The following is an 18,779-nucleotide window of genomic DNA, read 5'->3' as shown; positions in this document are numbered from 1 at the left end:
AGGGCTGCACAATTCACAGTTCAAATCATAATGGAATCAAAGTCAGTCTTTTTTCAAATGCTTTGGAAAATGTAAACTGCTGCCGCAACAACACAATATCATATTTTTATCATGCTGTCCTATTTGGCAAACCAACTTAGAAAAGCACAATGTGTGTGAGTGTGTCTACTCTGTAGTCTAGGCCTCTTCAACTGAAGGCCAGATGCGCCCCGCCACCTGATTTGGCCCCTATAGCCCTATTTATACATTTGTATGTCATTATCATTTTATCACCAATAGCCAAGTATAGATATTTTTGTTCTATAGGCTACTAGGTGGATATTATGTTTGATAATAAAAATGAGCGGCTGTTTTGTGTGTTGTAAAATCTAGCCCCTGCAAAAGAATAGTTGACTAGCTATGATGTAGGCTAGTCAATACAAGGGTATGTGCCACGCATTTGAGTATTCTGTGCTACTGCATGTTCCCATTCACGAGGTCCTGGTGGGCTTCAAACCTGTGCAGGCAATAAAGCAGAATCCGCTATATTCACATTACAAAGAATACAATAAAAAGCCAGGATGCCTTTGCTGAGAGGCGGGAGCACTCACCACTTTGCTACAATGCACACTGACTACACAACACAATGAGCCATTTCTTTATGGAACAAAATAAATTGTATCTATGTTAAGTATTGTTGCTTTTGTTTTTAGATCATGTAGTTTGGGAAGCTCTGGCTGAATGCTTATTTTAGCTGCACAAAACTGTAAATACACTTCTGTAAGATGTGATTTAAATTATTAAAATGAAGATGTACAGAACTTTTTCTTTTTACAACAAGCTAAATGTAACAATATGTTTCAGACATGAAGCTTATAACTTATTATTGCGATTGTCAGCTATGTTTGGTTTCACACTTGTTTGGCTCGTCACATCCTCTGTGTTTGTCCCTGGTATTGAATCAAAATTACTGTAATTTTGTGTTGGTGATTAGAACTTATTTGCACAAAAACGTAATTAAAGTTGATCTATTGCTTTCTCCGAGTATTAAAAGTGTGTTTGGCAAATAAAGTTACATTTCAATCCTTTCAAGCCTCGCTTCATGAGGAAATTCTACTACAGCGTACATTCACTTTTGATCTTTTTAATCTAAATCAAATGACGTATCTGTTTGATCAGTCCCAAATAAACACAGGTCACACGCTGTTGACTGAGTCCCTCTGCAATGATTTTACACAGACTTTGCCTTCAGGTTTCACACTGTTGCATGATGGGAAATCAAGGGGGAGGGACCACTGACAAGACAACTGGTTGGATGAGTCTTTGAATGGACTTGTTGCTGTACAGCGGAGCGTCACACAGGTAAGTGCCCTCTCACAGTGTGTAATATGGCAAGTTTTAATACTTACTTTGTATTTGTATTTTTGTCAGTTTAAAAACGTTACTCTTACTCAAGTAAAAGTATAATGAATGCAGTATAATTTTAGCAACCATACCCACTTCTGGTACACAACATATTTACTTAACAAGGCCTTTGCCACCTTTCCTTTTGTCTAAAACAAACCACAGAAATTGCCTATATTACATCATAGTCTGAAATATTCTTTTGTTTACATTGTTCTATTGTTCGTTTGCTATCCAAAGTGGAAATTATGTTTTCATGCAGTCATCTTCATATGTCTCCTGCAGGCGGACCCTATCCCCTTGCTGAACAGTCAGAGAGATGTCCGGAGCACAGAGCAGCCCTTTGACCACTCATGTGCTGAACACTGCAGACGGAGCTCCAGCTGCTCGCCTGGCACTGAGTCTGCACCGCCTCGACACCTGCACCAAGATCTGGAACATGATCACTGTCGGGTGGGACTGTAACGCAAAACCTGCTCGCATATCAAACATCTGACAAATGTATTACTTTAATGGTAATACATGTTTGTATGTTCATTAGTCCTTAATCAGTAGCATGTTAAGGCACTGAGAGAGCAGGCCATTGTTCACCACTCAAACAGAAGTGTATTAGGTTAATACACCCCCAACTTGGTCTATCTATGTTGGGGTTATTTATCTTATAGGCCTAGAAGAAACAAAACATGTTTCAAGTAAATTTGTTCACTTCGATGATTGATGGTTTGAATTGTTTTAGGACCACAAACACAGACGGCCGATGTCCTGGGCTCATCACCAGAGAAGGGTTCACAGCAGGAACATACAAACTGCGCTTTGAGACCGCCCAGTTCTGGGACACCCTGGGACAGACCTCCTTCTACCCCTATGTGGAGGTGAGGCTCCAGTGTTTTGTATTATGTATGGTCAGCTAATTAGTAGTAGTAGTATGGCATTATCATCATCAGAACGATTTGTAAAGTAGATTTGAATATGAACTAATGTGACTGTCTATTCACAGTTAAGTTCTGTGTGTAGTGTGAAATGTTGATATCTTATCTTATTCTATATCTTATTTGTCTAATCAGGTTGTTTTCACCATCAAAGAGCCAGACCAGAGATTTCACATCCCTTTGCTCATGAGCCGCTTTTCCTACAGCACCTACAGAGGAAGCTGAAAACATCACCTTGTGCAAAGACAGCTTATTTATATGGTAGACCTTGTTAATGTTTTTGTGGTTTGACTTTCCCACAAAAACAAATAAACACGGAGAAGGGCAATACATGATGATTATGTTGCCAAGGTGAGTAAGATTCAAACTACTGCATAGAGGCTTTTGTATTCTCCGCAATTCGAGCGGAATTGATTGAATATTACATATTGTCCACATTGTTATGAATCGTGTTCAATAAATAGTTATAAAACAGAAAAAACAGAAAAGTTTGTCGCTAAGGACCCATTGACAGCTCCTTTTATGCCTGTTTGTAATATAATACAATTTTCTAAATAAACGTGTTATTTTGAACATACATCTCAATTTGTGTCTTATTTCGGGTAATTATCTGTATGCTTTTCATACATTTGCTATTTTATATCGCAACAATATTAAGAGATTAGTCATTTTTGAACAGGCATACGCGCGGGCATCCTCTTGTTATTTACATCATTCTCCCGTTGACATTTCACACGCTGCAGCTCTTGTTCAATAACACTGACTGCACAGTGCGGACTCCACACGATGAGACGTGAGAGAACAGATTAAACTGATCAGATCAATAGTATTTTAGCAGACAGTTTTGCCAGGGGGCTCTGGGAGGATGTCTCCGCTGTTGAGGCTTCTCTCGGCGGCCGCTCTGCCTCTCCGCAGAGCTGGAGGAGCCCGGGGATTCCTCTCTGCGGTGGCCGCGGGACGACTCACCTTACGCGGATTCAGGAGCAGCGTTGCTCGGGTAAGAAAGGTGGAGGTCACAGCACTTTAAAGTGGATGTGATTATATGGCCATACATACTGAATAAACGACATAGAGATAGTGCGTAGTAGCTGTGGATCTTATATCTTATCATAATGAAAGCTGTTTCTTTAGCCTGTTTGAGAAACATGTTGCGGCTATTAGGAATACCTGCCGCTAAAGCCAAGGTCAAGTCAGCAAAATAATTCAGCATTATTCACGCTCACAAGATTCTCCTGTTGGTACTTTAAAGGACTGTTTTCAATTTGACTTCGTTAAGTTACTGGTGTTTTTGGACAGATGACTAGCTAACCCAGCTCCGGCTAATATTTGCTAAAGCTAGTTAGCAAAACCTAGCATTATTGTATAATAGTTTTATAAGGAAGATTTTTGTTTTTTATTTTTATTTTCCAAGTTTGACATTTGTAATAATTTATCTTCTAAACACCGAGTGTGATGACGAAACACTTGAAATGATTCGATTTTAGTCCCAGTGTTGAAGCTGTGGTGTCATTCATGTGTTATGTCATGTTATCACATCAGACATCTTTTGTTCTTTTGTTTTTGTTTTGTTATGTCAGTTATATTAAATGTTTTTACAATGTAGAGCCTGGTAGAGCATTAATAAAGAAGAATATACTTTTTTTTTTAATGGTTTTGCTATTAAATAAATAATTTTGTTAACAAAGTTATTGTATTAGGCCTAGATAACATTAACATTATGCCATTACCTCATGTCATCTCTATCCTCAAGCTCATTATAGAGCATGCAGAAAATGAATTGTGCATGAATTGTTGTGTTGTGTTTTCTCTTGCAGAACTTCTGTTTGACCCATGCAGAGATCCTGTCCCGCCGCAGACCTCCTTTAGCACAAAGAAGATTATATTCTACTGAACCCAAAGGTACAGGTCACCCTCACCCTGGTTGTTTATGTCAATATGATGGCATGTACACTGTGGTACATGAGTGTTCAGTAGGGCTGAGACGATACACTTTTGTCACATACTGATACTTATCACGATACTCAGGGGCCGAGTAATACGTTTAGTTCAAAATGTGTAAAAAGAAAGTTTATAAACCAAATGCTGTTTGACATTTATTGAAGTGTTAAGATTGAAAAGTGCATTGACATAAGTGCTGTTTCTGGAAAAGGAGTGCATGATAAAAATGTCTCCAAACACAGGTATTAAAAGTATTGCGATACTCGATTAAAGTATCGATACTTCGTATTGCAGCTAAAAATTTTGCAATCCGATGTTTTGTCCCAGCCCTCATATATATTGATGTCATTGAATCTAAAATATCCGATGTTAACAACACACAAAATAATGATCCTTAATTTTAGACGGGAAGCCAAGTGGGCCACCAGGAGGAGGAGCAGGAGGGTCAGGTGGAGGTCGAGGAAAGAAAGGAGGAGGAGGGAAGGACTGGTGGAGTCGAATGCAAAAGGTTTGGCTGCTCGCGTTACCTCTGCTTACTTTAAATGCATTGTGATGCTCACTAAATCTCCCATGCCTTCCTGCTCAGGGTGACTTTCCGTGGGATGAGAAGGATTTCCGTTACGTGGCGATCGCTGTAGCTGGAGTCAGCTCTGCTGTGTTCTATTACTACTTCAGAGACCGGGGCCGTGAGATCAGCTGGAAGGATTTTGTGCATCGCTACTTGGGCAGAGGACTGGTCAGTGCCCTTCACATAATTATGTTAAACAAAATTGTGGACACACTGTTGAATGGAGGTACTTAACCTGCATTTCTTCTTCAGGTGGAACGTTTAGAAGTTGTAAATAAACAATACGTCAGAGTCATTTTGATACCAGAAGCTGATACTGACGCGGTGAGATGTTTCGTTGCGTGTTTCTTTAAATGGGAAAAGTATCTGTCTTGTTTAACGCTTGTGCTAAAATACCAGGTTCTATTTCCCCCCCCCATAGAGTTACGTGTGGTTCAACATTGGGAGCGTAGATACGTTAGAGAGGAACCTGGAGGCGGCTCACTCAGGACTGGGTTTGGAGCCGTCTCATCGACCTGCTGTGGTCTACAGCACAGAGAGTGATGGGTCAGTATAACTTATGGACACTGCTACCATAAAACATAATGCTATGTGTTCATAAAGTGCCTGAATTGGGCTAGATAATACGTTTGGCCAAAAATGAATGAACCTCTTTTTTTGGCTTCTGACAGATCATTTTTAATAAGCATAGTCCCTACATTGTTACTGATTGGCTTCCTGCTCTTCACGCTACGGCGAGGACCAATGGGAGGAGGCCCTGGTGTTGGGAGAGGCGGGCCTTTCAGCATGAGTGAGTCGACAGCTAAGATGTTGAAAGATAACATCGATGTCAAGTTCAAAGATGTTGCTGGGTGTGAGGAGGCAAAGCTGGAGATCCTGGAGTTTGTCAACTTCTTGAAGAATCCACAGCAGTATCAGGACCTGGGAGCCAAGATCCCCAAGGTACACATGACCTTATTTATACAGGGAATTACCTAGACAACTTGAAGGATATCCAATAACATACTTTACTGTCACTGCACTGTCAGTCATTTTTCTTGGGGTTTTCTATGGATAACTTTAAATTAGAGGGGAATAAGACACATGTATTTAAAAATGTGTGTTTGAATAAAGCCATATAATTAAGATTTCCCTCGCTTTTCTCCACCAGGGTGCAGTGCTGTCTGGGCCTCCTGGGACAGGGAAGACCCTCTTGGCCAAAGCCACAGCGGGAGAAGCCGATGTCCCTTTCATCACCGTTAATGGCTCTGAGTTCTTGGAGATGTTTGTGGGAGTGGGTCCGGCCCGGGTGAGTAATAAACATTTGTCAATACAACAATGCCATAACAAAACTTCATATTGAAGTAATAAGTCACACAGAGTATTGCACATTCTTACGTGTTGTTTTGTTTTTCAAGGTGAGGGACATGTTTGCAATGGCCCGGAAAAATGCGCCGTGCATCCTCTTCATCGATGAGATTGATGCTGTTGGCAGGAAGAGGGGAGGCGGCAACTTTGGAGGTCAGAGTGAACAGGAGAATACCCTGAACCAGTTGCTCGTAGAAATGGATGGTTAGTAAAATGCCATAAATGAATTATTTTAAGAGCAAATGTTTGGTTGTAGTACATTGCTTTTCTTTGTTTAGGTTTCAACACTGCTACAAACGTTGTGGTCCTCGCTGGAACCAATAGACCGGACATCCTGGACCCAGCTCTGATGAGGCCGGGGCGGTTTGACAGGCAGATCTTCATAGGCCCTCCCGACATAAAAGGAAGAGCATCCATCTTCAAAGTCCACCTTCGACCAATTAAACTAGACCCCAATCTGGACAAAGATGCCCTCGCCAGGAAAATGGCTGCTGCTACACCAGGCTTCACAGGTCATTGTCTAGTTTAACAACATGATCTGAAGTTGCTGTATATGCAGATGTGTATTAAATGTACGTTTTCTATTAGGAGCCGATATTGCTAATGTTTGTAATGAGGCGGCCCTCATTGCTGCAAGACACTTGAACCCATCGGTCAACGGCAAACACTTTGAACAAGCCATAGACAGGGTTATTGGAGGTAAGTCCTACCAGCCATTGATATTCAGGGTCTTTGTAGTGGATTATAAAATGTAAACTTAGTGGTGATAACAATGGTATTGTTTTATTGTCAGGTCTAGAAAAGAAAACTCAGGTGCTACAGCCCGCAGAGAAGAAGACTGTGGCGTATCATGAAGCTGGTCATGCCATTGTGGGCTGGTTTTTAGAGCACGCAGACCCTCTACTGAAGGTAAAAAACAATGTCTACAAAGGGTTTTTTTGATACAGTGTTATTTCTGAACACAGTGGTTCCCAACCTTTTCTCCTTGAAGCCAACACGAAAAATAATTGCCAATAAACAGTAATGATTGTGTTTTAACATTAACTGTCCTCCAATAATATATTCTATGGCCTGACCCCCTTACCAAACATTTTTATTTACATTCTTTTTGGATGGGTGTTGCATGTGGGAAATGTTTACTCTTAAATTAAAGGAACAGGCCACTGTTTCTACAGACTGAGATATGTTCTTACCTTAGTTTAGACGAGTTGATGCTTAACTGTCTGGTCTTTGAGGGTGCGATCAGTCATGCAAATGTTATTAGCATTTAGCCTCTCATTGGTATCCTAGCATAGCTATAGCCCCAAACAGGGGTGAAGTTAGAAGCGACCACGCCCTTCCACGTTTTCCCTATTTAAATACAGTTACGTGAGCCTTTATCCGAGTCTATGTCATGTCGATTTTCTAAGTGGATAAATTGTAAGGCGTAATACCATAGGAGCACTTTGACGCAGTAAAGTGAGATACTGCGTGGACGTCGAAGTGCTCCTATGTTATTACGCCTTACAATATAATTACCCTTTTTATCCGCTTAGAAAATTGACATGTTTAATTTTGTGTAACTAGACTTGGATCGTGTAAAGGCTCTCGTTACTGTATTTAAATAGGGAAAGCATGGAACAGCTTGGTAGCTTCTAACTTCACCCCAGTTCTGGAATATACCTATGCTAAGAGAGGCTAAATGCTAACAACATTTGTGTGACGGAGCGCACGCACAAAGACCCGACAGGTACACATCAACTCGTCTAAGCTAAGGTAAGAACATATCTCAGTATGGAAAAACGGTGGCCAGTTCCTTTAAGCATTCGTTATCAGTTAGTGATGTTATTGTCTTCATCTTTGTTGTCTGTGTGCAGGTGTCCATTATCCCCCGGGGTAAAGGTCTGGGGTACGCCCAGTACCTGCCGCGGGAGCAGTACCTGTACAGTAAGGAGCAGCTGTTCGACCGCATGTGTATGATGCTCGGGGGTCGTGTGTCAGAGCATGTTTTCTTTGGAAAAATCACCACTGGAGCCCAGGACGACCTTAAGAAGGTCACACAGTCCGCATATGCACAGGTAACTGGGGCTAAGCCAGCTTGTATTTTCTGTATTAAACAACTTGGCTAAAACTTAAGCTTATTCATAAACTTTTGATTTCAGTTTAGTTATTATAACATTTCACCTTTTAGGCTGATGATTCAAACTGTATGTCTCCTCTCCCTGGTCCACAGATTGTGCAGTTTGGGATGAGTGAGAAGGTAGGACAGGTGTCGTTCGATCTGCCCCGTCAAGGAGAGATGGTTTTGGAGAAGCCCTACAGCGAAGCCACCGCAGAGCTGATCGACCAGGAGGTCCGAGACCTGGTGGACTGCGCGTATCAGCGCACACTGGAGCTCATCAACGAGAAGAAGGACTTGGTCGACATGGTAAGGATTCTAGCAGTCATGCTCATTGAGTAGATATGTTTTATTCCCCGCTTACTTTACTCCACGCTTTACGCCAGGTTGGGAAGCGTCTCCTAGAGCAGGAAGTCTTGGACAAATCAGACATGGTCGAACTTTTGGGCCCCCGTCCGTTTGAGGAGAAATCCACTTACGAGGAGTTTGTGGAAGGAACCGGCAGCTTTGAGGAGGACACAGCTTTACCAGAAGGGCTTAGAGACTGGAACCAGGAGAGGGGAGCAGCAGCGGACGAGAGTGAGGAGACCAGCCAAAAACAACAGGCTGTATAAGAGACAAGGACAAGCCCGCGTCACTGAAAACGGCCACTACTCTCATGTACACAGAGCCTGGAGGTGTCAGGAAACAGTAACTTGCAGATTCAGTCAAGTCACCGTTTAGCAGCACTAGTCTCTACAGTATAACTAACAGAAGTCATAGATCTCATGTTGTACTCCTGCTCAGTGACCATCTTTTCATGTTTGCTTTGTCTAGAAATGTCCTGAATCGCCAGAGGAGACAGTATTTCAATATACAATGCTACAAACAAAAGTTAATACAAGAATATATTTATTTTTGGTGCAATTCTCCTCTAAATCCGACTGTATGTTTTTGTCCTGATGTCTACCAGGCTCTTAAAGTCACACATATATGTCTATCAAGTTGTTCAATTGCCTTAAAACTGGGAAGAACAAATGAACCAACAATAGTATCCTGTTTCAATGTCTCCTGGCAGTGACGTGTGAATGAACTGTATTCCTTTTAGTTTTTTAATTTATACATTTGCTTTCCACATTTGGAACCACGGAGCTCATGGCGTCCGCAGCAGCGATGGCCCTTTTTACCAAGTTGGGTTTTAGTGAAGTTGAAACGCTGCACTTTCCTCTTGAGAACTGTGATCGCTGGTTTGTGAGCTTCCGCATTTGTTTTCTATGCTGCTTCTTTGATGAAGAAACTATGTATCACAAACTGTTTGACTGATGCGCAATATTGTGACTATTGTGTCTGAAATGTAAGAGTAATTTAATAAAAAAGCTCTTATGAAAGTCTTCTTAGCAGACGGTCATGATAGGGGACATTTGTGCTGGTTAAGCGTGACGGTATAACAGAAAGTAGCCTATGGTTGTGGGTTCCAATCACAGTGGCAACTACAGCCCGAGCACGTTTGTGATGTTTGCTCTTAATCTTCTTTTAATTATCTTTGAAATGATTATGCTGTGTGAGGAATCAAACACGGAAGCAATGGGAGAGGGACTTCTTAACGCCGTGCAACTAAATCACTGGACCGCATGAGCACACACTGATAGGCAATAATTCAATTAACTTGATCGACGTTCACAATTCATTGCACTCAGATTAATTACCAGAGGTGGGGAGACTAGCCAATTTACTCAAGTAAGAGTTACTTTGAAATGATTTTGCTCAAGTACAAGTAAAAAGTAGTGAGCCAAATAATTGCCCAAATAAAATAAAAGTACAAAATGTTGCTTGAGTACTGTGAGTAACTGAGTAAATGTTTGAGTGAAAAAGTGATTTATTTTCAATGAATCGTGTGAAACAAAACATAATATAGAAAATACGGAAAAAAACTAAATATTTTTAAGCACTAGATGAACCACATCTACTTTATAGATCGAACTGAAGCATTTGCCGCTTAACCTCTTATCCCCTGCCTAAACCAAATCTCAAAGCTTACAGCCTATTAGCCAGTCTAACGCCTCATTTGAAAGCTAAGACCTACAAAACTGATTTAAATAGAACCTTTTCCTTACTTTGATTTTTGCCACTTTTTTATGCTCTTTTTATGGTGTTTTTGACCCATTTTTGTAGCTTTTTCATATTTTATCATCACTCTTCTGTTGCTTTTTTGTGGGGGGTTTTTCATTGCATTTTTGACCCTTCATCATCGGTTTTTGTCACTTTTTTGTCGCTTTTCTCTCGCTGTTTTGTTGACACTTTTTTCAAAAAGCTTTTAGATTTTGGTAATGTCAAGTTGGAGAAAATGTGCTTGGTTCAGGTGGGGGTTAACAGGTTAAATATTTACTCACAGTGGGAAAAAGTAACAATTATTTTTGCTGAAATAAGAGCACAGATACTTCATTATAAATTTAATTTACTGAAGTAGAAGTAAAAAGAACCGAATGATAAAACTACTCTAAGAAGTACAATTTTTTCGACATGTAACTTGAGTTCTGTTGATTACATATAAAGACTTGCTGATGCTCAATTGCTGAAAAAAGTATTAATAGTAGCCTTTTAAACGGGTGTGTATGTATTTGTATCTAGTGAGGAAGTTGTGCCCCGGGGGACCTTATTGAGAGGGAAGAGCGACACAACGGAGAGACACTGAGCAAAGTACCAGAGCTGGGATTTGAAACATTTTAGTGCAATTATTGGCAAAAGAACAACATGTAGTGAATGAACACATTTATTTTCGGACACTTTCTCACCACCTAAATAAACACCATCTGGACGACTCTGAACAAAGCTTTAGCACATTCATAAGATCTAAAAAATCTCACTTGAAGGCAACAACCCTGTATTTCTTAACCAGTACAGAAACATTTCTTTACCTAATTGCTTATCGTTTAGTACAAAAAAACACAAACGATTTCAATTGCACGTGGCAAGTGTTCCCGATTTCCTAATTATTTCCCGACTTAGTTTGAGGGATGTCAGATGTCATCTGAGCAAAACCTAAAGAAAATCATTTCCTGTTGAAATGGGTAGTCCGACCGGTTATACCCAGTTTAAGACAAATATACCAGTTAAGTATAATTTCTAATACACTGTACCATTGGGACACTCACAAACCATTTGCAGTCCTGTTTGATAAAATGTTCTTCAAAATAATTAACATGTATCTTTAAATCAATGAAAAACTATGTAAAAGTATCAAAAACTACAAAGATGCTACATTCTTGTTGTAATGGCAACGTTTCTCCTCGAGCTGCATTAGTGTCACGTGTCCACCAGGGGGCACTGTGTCTCCCTTCTCTGTCCACAGGTCTTCCCCCTGCAGAGCTAATGGCAGACCCAACAAAAAGTTGAAGCCCTTTTTCTGAGGCGTGGCCTTTCCCAATCGGCAGGAAACAAACTGATCAAGTCCTTTGGCTAGTTTTAAAAACACAGTTCCTCCATCTTGAAGACTGGTTTGGTCTTTGGCCTTACGTCCAGTGATGTCGCGCCAAGGACACGAGCAGAGCCGCAGAGAAGAGGGATAGGGAAACAGATATGTTGTTTGCGCCGCCGCAGTCTTTAGCATTTTCCTGTCGACAACAATTAAGGATTTGTGTTAGTTTGTATTATCACTTTTTTTTTACAGACAGGTCTCCAAATCATCCAAGGGAAAACGAACAAACAAGAACCCTGTTGCTTTCTGACCTTCGGGTGGTAGGCGTGGCAGGACTGTGGTCTCCGTCGCACCTTTTGTGATTTCATCCTGTTACATTTGACTGTGGCGTTATGTTCACTGTGGTCAAAGAAAATATGGACTGCAGACAACAAAATACATATTCAAGTAACTTTAGAATATTTTGCAAATTCGCAGAGTTCTAAAGATAACTATATTATATTTATATGTCATTATTGATGGTGAGCCAATTGCTGAAAGGATATATTTGATCTCTTTGGGCTGCAGAGGAATGGGTCCATACTGACGTGAACAGTCACAGTCGGCCTGAGTCACCACCAGCACCAGGTTACTGTCAGGGATCTGCTGCACCACAAACATCCTGCAAAAAAAAAAAAAACAATCACTAATCAGTAGTTCAGTACCACACAATATAGTCACAAATACAAATACACGGGTTGAAAGTTATAAAAGTTGGAGGAAGGCTAGTATATAAACATTCATATTGACACACATTTACTCTACTCATTAAGTCTTCGGATCCTGGCTTTAGTTAAGACCTAATTCAGTCCAGACTAAGAGTTGGTCTAGTCCTGATGGTTGGTTGCCAGGTCTGTGGTTGAATTGTGGAATTGGATGTTTTTTAAGCCTTACTGTGAAGAAAACTCTCATGCTGTTTTTCAATGTAATTTTTTGTAGCTATTTTCAATGTACAATTCACTATTTCTAATGACCAAACCTCAACTCAAAGGCTCTAAGGGCAGAAAGAAAGAAAAGGACATATACTATACAAGTAAAAAACATTGAAAATTTCAGCCGTGCCGTATGTCCGCGGATTTTCTGATATTTTTGGGACAGCTTTGGCTGCCGAGACCTGGCAATCCTGCTGGGAAGACCAAGCTACAGAAGTTGTATAAAGCACTCCATTTTCTCAATCTGCAGTACAGTCTTATCATTCTCATATATATTGTAAAGATTTGGTCTGAAATTTGTCGTACTTCTGGCAGCGTCCACACTTGATGAGGCTGTTGGCTTCTTTCACACTGGAGTCGTACATGTACCCGGGATATCCAGTCTCACAGGGAATGTAGGCCTCCTGCTTCTTCTGTTTGTGAGCTAGATATAAAGAGATACAGTTAATTGTTGCATCTATCTATCTATCTATCTATCTATCTATCTATCTATCTATCTATCTATCTATCTATCTATCTATCTATCTATCTATCTATCTATCTATCTATCTATCTATCTATCTATCTATCTATCTATCTATCTATCTATCTATCTATCTATCTATCTATCTCCTGCACAGATGTTGTACTCACTGGTGTGATAGCCCGCCTTGGCTATTGATGGCATGAGATGAAGGCACACAGACACCAAGACACAAACAGGAACACAGTGATGATGATGATGACGATGGTGAAACGGAGCACAGTACACAGAAAACTGCACAATGTGTTGCCATGTTTTCCAACCACCTCCTTTATAATTCAGTGCTATCTAAAGCCACACTGCGGAACAGTCCAAGTCTTGCACTCTATAGATACAGACGGCATCTCTGTAATCGCCCATATATGGTCATGTTTGAAGCAGTTGAGGGGGAAAACAAATAGGAGAAAACGCCAAACTTTCTAGAATTACTCCAAAACCACTTTAACAAACGCTGAATTATGAATATAGTTTTCTACCCAATAAAGATACAAAGACATGGAGAGGAGCAAAGCAGTTCAACAGCCCATAAATACTAAGAAAACGGAGACACTTCATGTTAGCATCATGCTACATGCTAGCGCTAGCTGTGACTGCAGGTTTTTCACTTCTACTGCTGTGAAAAAACATCCATATGGACCTGATTTAGACTTGACTTTATTTATATGTGATAAATAAGTTTATAGTCTGCCAGAAAACAGATAGAAAGGGTGAAAAATGGTGTTTCCCAAAACATACTTCCTTCCCACTCGGCGAGGCCACGCCCCCTTGTATGATGCCGACTGTATCTATGCCTTTGGGAATGTGGCTTTTGTAGTGAAGTGATTTGTCACAATACATCTATTAGAGAAAGTTAAGTCAGGAGGTAATGGTGGACAGCACATAAAAAGCATAAAGTACAGGGACAAAAACGACTTCAAATAGGCAAATGACAAGGACAAGATACATAGACAATAAATGTTATGATGATGAATTATTGTTATGATTAGCTCTATATTATAAAGTTGTACCTTCCGCAAAATAATCTGAATGCCAAAGTCCACAGAAGTTGAAGTCGAGAAGAAACCTACAGAGGAGAATAACAATATAATAAAAAACACACATTTTTTATGCACAACATGTAGATTAATCTCACTGGCACTTACATCAGTGCATTGGAGAAGAACCATCTCATCAATGCAACAATTCCATAAAAAGGCTAGACAAACAATGACAAATCAAAACAATATCCAAAAGTAAAATAAAACAGGAGACATTGGCGAGTTCACAGGGCGTTTCTCTATACTTGTTCTGCTGATAAAACTTACACTGAGAAGAGGGCGGGCGCCGCTGTGGTGATGGTGGCTGTTCTTACACATGGCCTGGTAGTCGAACAACGAAACCCTGAAACAAATTTAGATGGAACATTTACAACAATAGTATAACATTCAAGAAGAAACGCAAGAACAAAATAAATAGAGCTCTCCATACTTTTTGTACATTCCCATCTTGAGCAGCGAAGCCATGACCGAGCCGTCCACTTCGCCGAAGAAACGGCCAATCTGAAACACACACATGATCTGATGAAGGACCAATTCAGAAACAAGTAAAGACATACAGACAAATAGGTAAATGAACACCAGTCAAGCTGTATTAGACCCTTTTCTAGCAACTGCCTGAAGTACTTTACAACCTCGTCAAAGAAAGCTTCTGTACTCGACACCTCCTTAGAAGTAGAAGAAGAAAAGGAAGTCCCCAATGTGTTTCTAGCAGATTCTTCCCGAGACTTTATGTCTGTGAATTCGTATGCATGCACTGGCGGGAAGGGTTACCCATAGACAAAGCCATTCAAAGGCAGCCGCTCTGTTCTTCTGTAATAAGATCCCAAGAGGTTGTTAGCGCTTTGCATCATGGTAAAAAAAAAAGTCCGGGGTTTGATTCCCGAGCCATGTGGGTCTTTCACAAATCACATTTAATCAGAGTGACATTTTACTTAAAGGCCCTATACCAGATTAATTTTAAAATGATGAACAATGAAAGATGAAGGCACTAAATTAAAATGTTAGTTGCAATCCAAACTCATTCCTCACTTTCCAAGCATATTTGTGGCATCCCACTTCTTAACAGGGATTAGTTTATTGGCACATATCACAACTTGCAGCGTCACTTTTCAGAGTCACTGTCACAGAAATGCTAGAAAACGCACTTGCAAGTTCATGATATTTGTACATTAACTGCAGGGTGTTTTTTCCCACAAAAGTCTGACTTCACAATTTACAAAAGAAGGACAAAACAGATTTAATTCCACTACGAGAAAAGAAATCAGGGATAGTGCCTTTAACTACGAGGGATAAAAATATACAGTTGCATTTCATTTCTTTAATTTCATTTCTCGAATCTCTTTTCATGGCAATGCAAGAAGAAAAGGCAACGTTAGCGATAATACATTCCACGACAAGAAGAACAGGATTAGATGGAGAAAAAAGTCTTTTAAACTCTTACCCCATTCTTGTTTGAAATGTGATGTTATTGTTGTTTGTTTTTGTTTAAATAATTTTCTCATTCACACAAATTAAGTATTTTCTGTTTGAATTGAAGAATTTGAACAGCACTTTAGATCAGTTCCCCTGTTTCACACCAGATACTGAAATGCACATTAATTTAAGATTATTTCCTGCAAAAGGGTGTTTAAATTCATTGTTTCTTCTGCTTGTCTCACAATTTAAAGTACATGGGGTAACAAGCAGTGTTTTGCTTTGTGAACAACTACGGTTTGTAAAGCAACAAAGTCCTTCAGTCTGTAGTCCTCTTGGAGCAGCCCTATTAATTATTATAATACCTTCTTTTGCAAAATAAACACATTGAATTAATCAATTAGTAACATAAGAATTACCCCACAGCTCCAAGAACAGCAAAATAAAAGAACAATATGATTCTCTTTAACATTACTTTGCTCAAAACAGGAATGTTTTTCCAAATGTTAATTCTTACATATGCTATGTGTGACCTCTATATCAATCTTTCATCAATGAGCTACTCCTAAATTCTGATACTCTCAATACTAATTCCATTTAAAGTCAAATTAACATTTTCCTTTTGATTTGTAAACAATACACATTTTGTTTTGCTTAAAGCAGTACTAAGTGCTCATGCCCCTCTTGGCCATAAGCACCACTGCAGGTGTCGTAGCATGTTGCGTTTTTTTACTCATTGTCCGTGAGAGTAAATACTACGCTGACAGAAAAGACAAAGGGAGAGAGGGATATTGTACATCCAATTACACAATGGAGATATTTTTTTTACTCAAACTTGGCTGTAAATACTGTTTAAGTGGCACTAGCCCGCAGTTAGCTTTGCCTGTTAGCCTGTTAGCTTCCTCTTCATGATTCCTTTAGTGTGTATTGGCGCCTCCGACCCGGTGGCAGGGAAGTTGCAATTGTAGTTTTCTGGCCAGAGACACCGGGGGTTAGATGAAGGACCCCCCAATCATCCCATCAACACTTGTATTATTATGAAAAGGATTTATTAAGGTAAACAAGTTACTTAGTACTGCTTTAAGTTTAACGACAAATTTACTTTTATTAAACCATTTCTTTGTTCAATAGTTTTCATTCATTTTTTTAATTACTTCCCAGACAAATTGTCCACAGAAAGAACAAAAACGTAAAATTTTTGATTCATCACCGAGATCATTAATATATAAAGTAAATTGATCCTTTAATGGTGGCAGGGCAAAGAAAGAAACAGCCCTTCACTCTCACATTAAAGTAGGCAATTTATATTCATTATTCCCCTCATATGAAGTTAAGACATGCTCATTGAATACCAACAACTTTGATTTCATGCATTTCAGGATATCACTGTTTATTTCCATATATATAGCCTATGGGCCGCACGTTTTGGAGAATTACTTCATCTAATAAAGTAAGACGCTTGTACATTATTAAAATCACACCTCTTTAAGATCGAACACAGCGGTGAGCGAGTGCCGCGTGTGCCTTCTGGAAGTCATAAATTGAATTTTTCCCCCGCAATTTATTTAACGTCTGTGGGACATTTGTCTTTTGGAAAAGTCCCCGCTCCGGCCCGACTCCAACTACATTATGCAAAAGCTTGTAAGATTAGTAAGACAACAGATGGAGGGGGGAGAGAAAGGGAGAGGTTTTTGTGCATGGAGCAAAGTAAAAAAATAAATATAAAAAAAATAAAATCAGGCAGAGGGAGAAACGAGGTGCTGCAAAGTCTTTAACACTGATTTAGGGTTGTGTGATGTGTCGGTACGGGCCTCGGCAGCAGCGGGTCTGAATAATTCAAAGCATTGTGTCTCCACAGCGGCGAGGTTTACGGGCTGCCCACACCTCGCTCAGCGCCTGTAAGGGCTTTTCCCAGCAGCCTCGGCATTTAACAGGCCGCTGCATACAAGAGGAATGCACCTGATGTAACCGAGCAGAGGTGGACAGTAACTGAGAGCTTTGGACTATTTTTGGATGTGGAAAAGATTGGCAAGCCTTGCAAGCTCAACATGCGGAGTTTATGTCAAGGTTTGAGGGTATTAGTAAAGTAGTAGTAAAGTAACGGGAGTACAAAAAGTAATAGTTTTAACATTGTATGAACATTTTGGTGCCACATGGATTTTATGTTACCAAAGAAGTCCACCATGTTAAGGGATACTAGCACACATTATCCATATACACATAAGCTAAAACCAATAAAAAGACTGAGAATGAACACTATTTTATATTTTCAAATCTCCATTAGTTTATGGAACATGGCAGGAATCCCAGAAAGCTTAGCGATTTGGCGACACAATCCCATGCTCTACACCTACGATCTGCACTTTTTGTGGCGAGAAGAGTTACTAAAATATCATGATATTTTGCAGGGATACGACATTGATACTTTTTATTCTGATATCGATACTTTTAATGATGTCATGCATATTAATGATGTTAATGAGGCAGCAGAGCCCCACTGCTTTCAGTCAATAAAGGCCAATAAAGGTGAAGAATTCAGTGATCAGAACAGTAGGGGGCAGCACTTCAACTTCAAGCACATGGGCCAAACCCTGTCACACAAATATATGACTTTTAGTTTTTATAATTATAAATAAGATGAATTTGTAGTGGGTTCAGTCCTTTTGAATCTGTGGTTTCTTGTTTATTTCATTGTAAATGAAGTCACTGACAGATCTATACACACATTTTCAGTGTCTAGCTCGGGGATAATTTATTTACTTATTTATTCTTCATAGTAAATTACACATGATGAAACACATGTGAATCCTGAATAATATGTTAAAAAAAAAGGTTAGAAATCAAATATTTTGAATTGTGATGAATTGTAGGTTATTTATGTGCAATATATCTATTATCGCAGTATCGGCGTATCGTAAGTTATCATTATTGTGAGCCAAGTATCGTATTGAAGGTACCCAGAGGTTCCCGACCCAAGAACACACATCACTTGGAGTCTGTTTAAATATCTCTAAGCAAGAAAAAAAGTTATACGTAGTTCATGTTAAAAAATATTTTAAAAGAGTTTTGGCCACCTGGTGGAGAACTGAACTCATGACTTTTTAAACTACATGTTGTAACAATCTACAACATGTTCAGTACAAAGAGAAATTAAACTGCATTAGCCTCAAACTGTCAG

General features: G+C 39.7%; 3 protein-coding genes across 4 annotated transcripts in view; 2 read left to right on the top strand and 1 right to left on the bottom strand.

The window, feature by feature from the left end:
- The first annotated feature begins 1,673 nt into the window (after positions 1 to 1,673).
- Positions 1,674 to 2,646, top strand: urahb (urate (5-hydroxyiso-) hydrolase b). The gene is made up of 3 exons (XM_079567633.1): positions 1,674 to 1,836; positions 2,120 to 2,255; positions 2,448 to 2,646. The coding sequence occupies exons 1-3, from the start codon at positions 1,703 to 1,705 to the stop codon at positions 2,535 to 2,537; spliced, it is 360 nt and encodes a 119-aa protein (XP_079423759.1). The 5' UTR covers positions 1,674 to 1,702; the 3' UTR covers positions 2,538 to 2,646.
- A 388-nt stretch (positions 2,647 to 3,034) lies between these two features.
- Positions 3,035 to 9,607, top strand: LOC306971621 (mitochondrial inner membrane m-AAA protease component AFG3L1-like). Of its 2 annotated transcripts, none has more exons than XM_079567956.1 (15): positions 3,035 to 3,309; positions 4,127 to 4,211; positions 4,655 to 4,758; positions 4,837 to 4,986; positions 5,071 to 5,142; positions 5,240 to 5,364; positions 5,490 to 5,760; positions 5,969 to 6,106; positions 6,216 to 6,369; positions 6,444 to 6,677; positions 6,754 to 6,864; positions 6,959 to 7,074; positions 8,022 to 8,222; positions 8,378 to 8,572; positions 8,650 to 9,607. In XM_079567956.1, the coding sequence occupies exons 1-15, from the start codon at positions 3,178 to 3,180 to the stop codon at positions 8,875 to 8,877; spliced, it is 2,316 nt and encodes a 771-aa protein (XP_079424082.1). In that variant the 5' UTR covers positions 3,035 to 3,177; the 3' UTR covers positions 8,878 to 9,607. The 2 variants fall into 2 exon arrangements, with proteins under 2 accessions (XP_079424082.1, XP_079424083.1); XM_079567957.1 differs by having other exon boundaries at positions 4,127 to 4,232; positions 4,688 to 4,758.
- A 1,291-nt stretch (positions 9,608 to 10,898) lies between these two features.
- The window catches only part of LOC306971102 (voltage-dependent calcium channel subunit alpha-2/delta-4-like), a 62,326-nt gene continuing 54,445 nt past the window's right edge, over positions 10,899 to 18,779 (bottom strand). The window contains exons 31-38 of the mRNA XM_079567247.1: positions 14,619 to 14,689; positions 14,456 to 14,531; positions 14,294 to 14,346; positions 14,159 to 14,214; positions 12,935 to 13,052; positions 12,208 to 12,318; positions 11,969 to 12,056; positions 10,899 to 11,853 (exon numbers count right to left, since the gene is read on the bottom strand). Of these exons, the coding sequence (XP_079423373.1) occupies positions 11,752 to 11,853; positions 11,969 to 12,056; positions 12,208 to 12,318; positions 12,935 to 13,052; positions 14,159 to 14,214; positions 14,294 to 14,346; positions 14,456 to 14,531; positions 14,619 to 14,689 (675 nt within the window). The 3' untranslated portion in view covers positions 10,899 to 11,751. The remainder of the gene's footprint in view (positions 11,854 to 11,968; positions 12,057 to 12,207; positions 12,319 to 12,934; positions 13,053 to 14,158; positions 14,215 to 14,293; positions 14,347 to 14,455; positions 14,532 to 14,618; positions 14,690 to 18,779) is intronic.

The sequence above is a fragment of the Gobius niger genome, assembly GCF_951799975.1.
Source record: "Gobius niger genome assembly, chromosome: 12".
Classification (NCBI taxonomy): domain Eukaryota; kingdom Metazoa; phylum Chordata; class Actinopteri; order Gobiiformes; family Gobiidae; genus Gobius; species Gobius niger.
Note: the sequence above shows the minus strand (reverse complement) of the source record. Positions and strands in the feature narration are given on the sequence as shown.

Excerpts from the sequence above, each read along its gene's own strand:
- urahb (XM_079567633.1), top strand. The coding sequence starts at position 1,703 with ATGTCCGGAGCACAGAGCAGCCCTTTGACCACTCATGTGCTGAACACT. Across the intron at positions 1,837-2,119 it reads TGGAACATGATCACTGTCGG|GACCACAAACACAGACGGCC; the intron begins GTGGGACTGTAA and ends GAATTGTTTTAG. Across the intron at positions 2,256-2,447 it reads CCTTCTACCCCTATGTGGAG|GTTGTTTTCACCATCAAAGA; the intron begins GTGAGGCTCCAG and ends TTGTCTAATCAG.
- LOC306971621 (XM_079567956.1), top strand. The coding sequence starts at position 3,178 with ATGTCTCCGCTGTTGAGGCTTCTCTCGGCGGCCGCTCTGCCTCTCCGC. Across the intron at positions 6,107-6,215 it reads TGGGAGTGGGTCCGGCCCGG|GTGAGGGACATGTTTGCAAT; the intron begins GTGAGTAATAAA and ends TTGTTTTTCAAG. Across the intron at positions 6,865-6,958 it reads CATAGACAGGGTTATTGGAG|GTCTAGAAAAGAAAACTCAG; the intron begins GTAAGTCCTACC and ends TTTTATTGTCAG.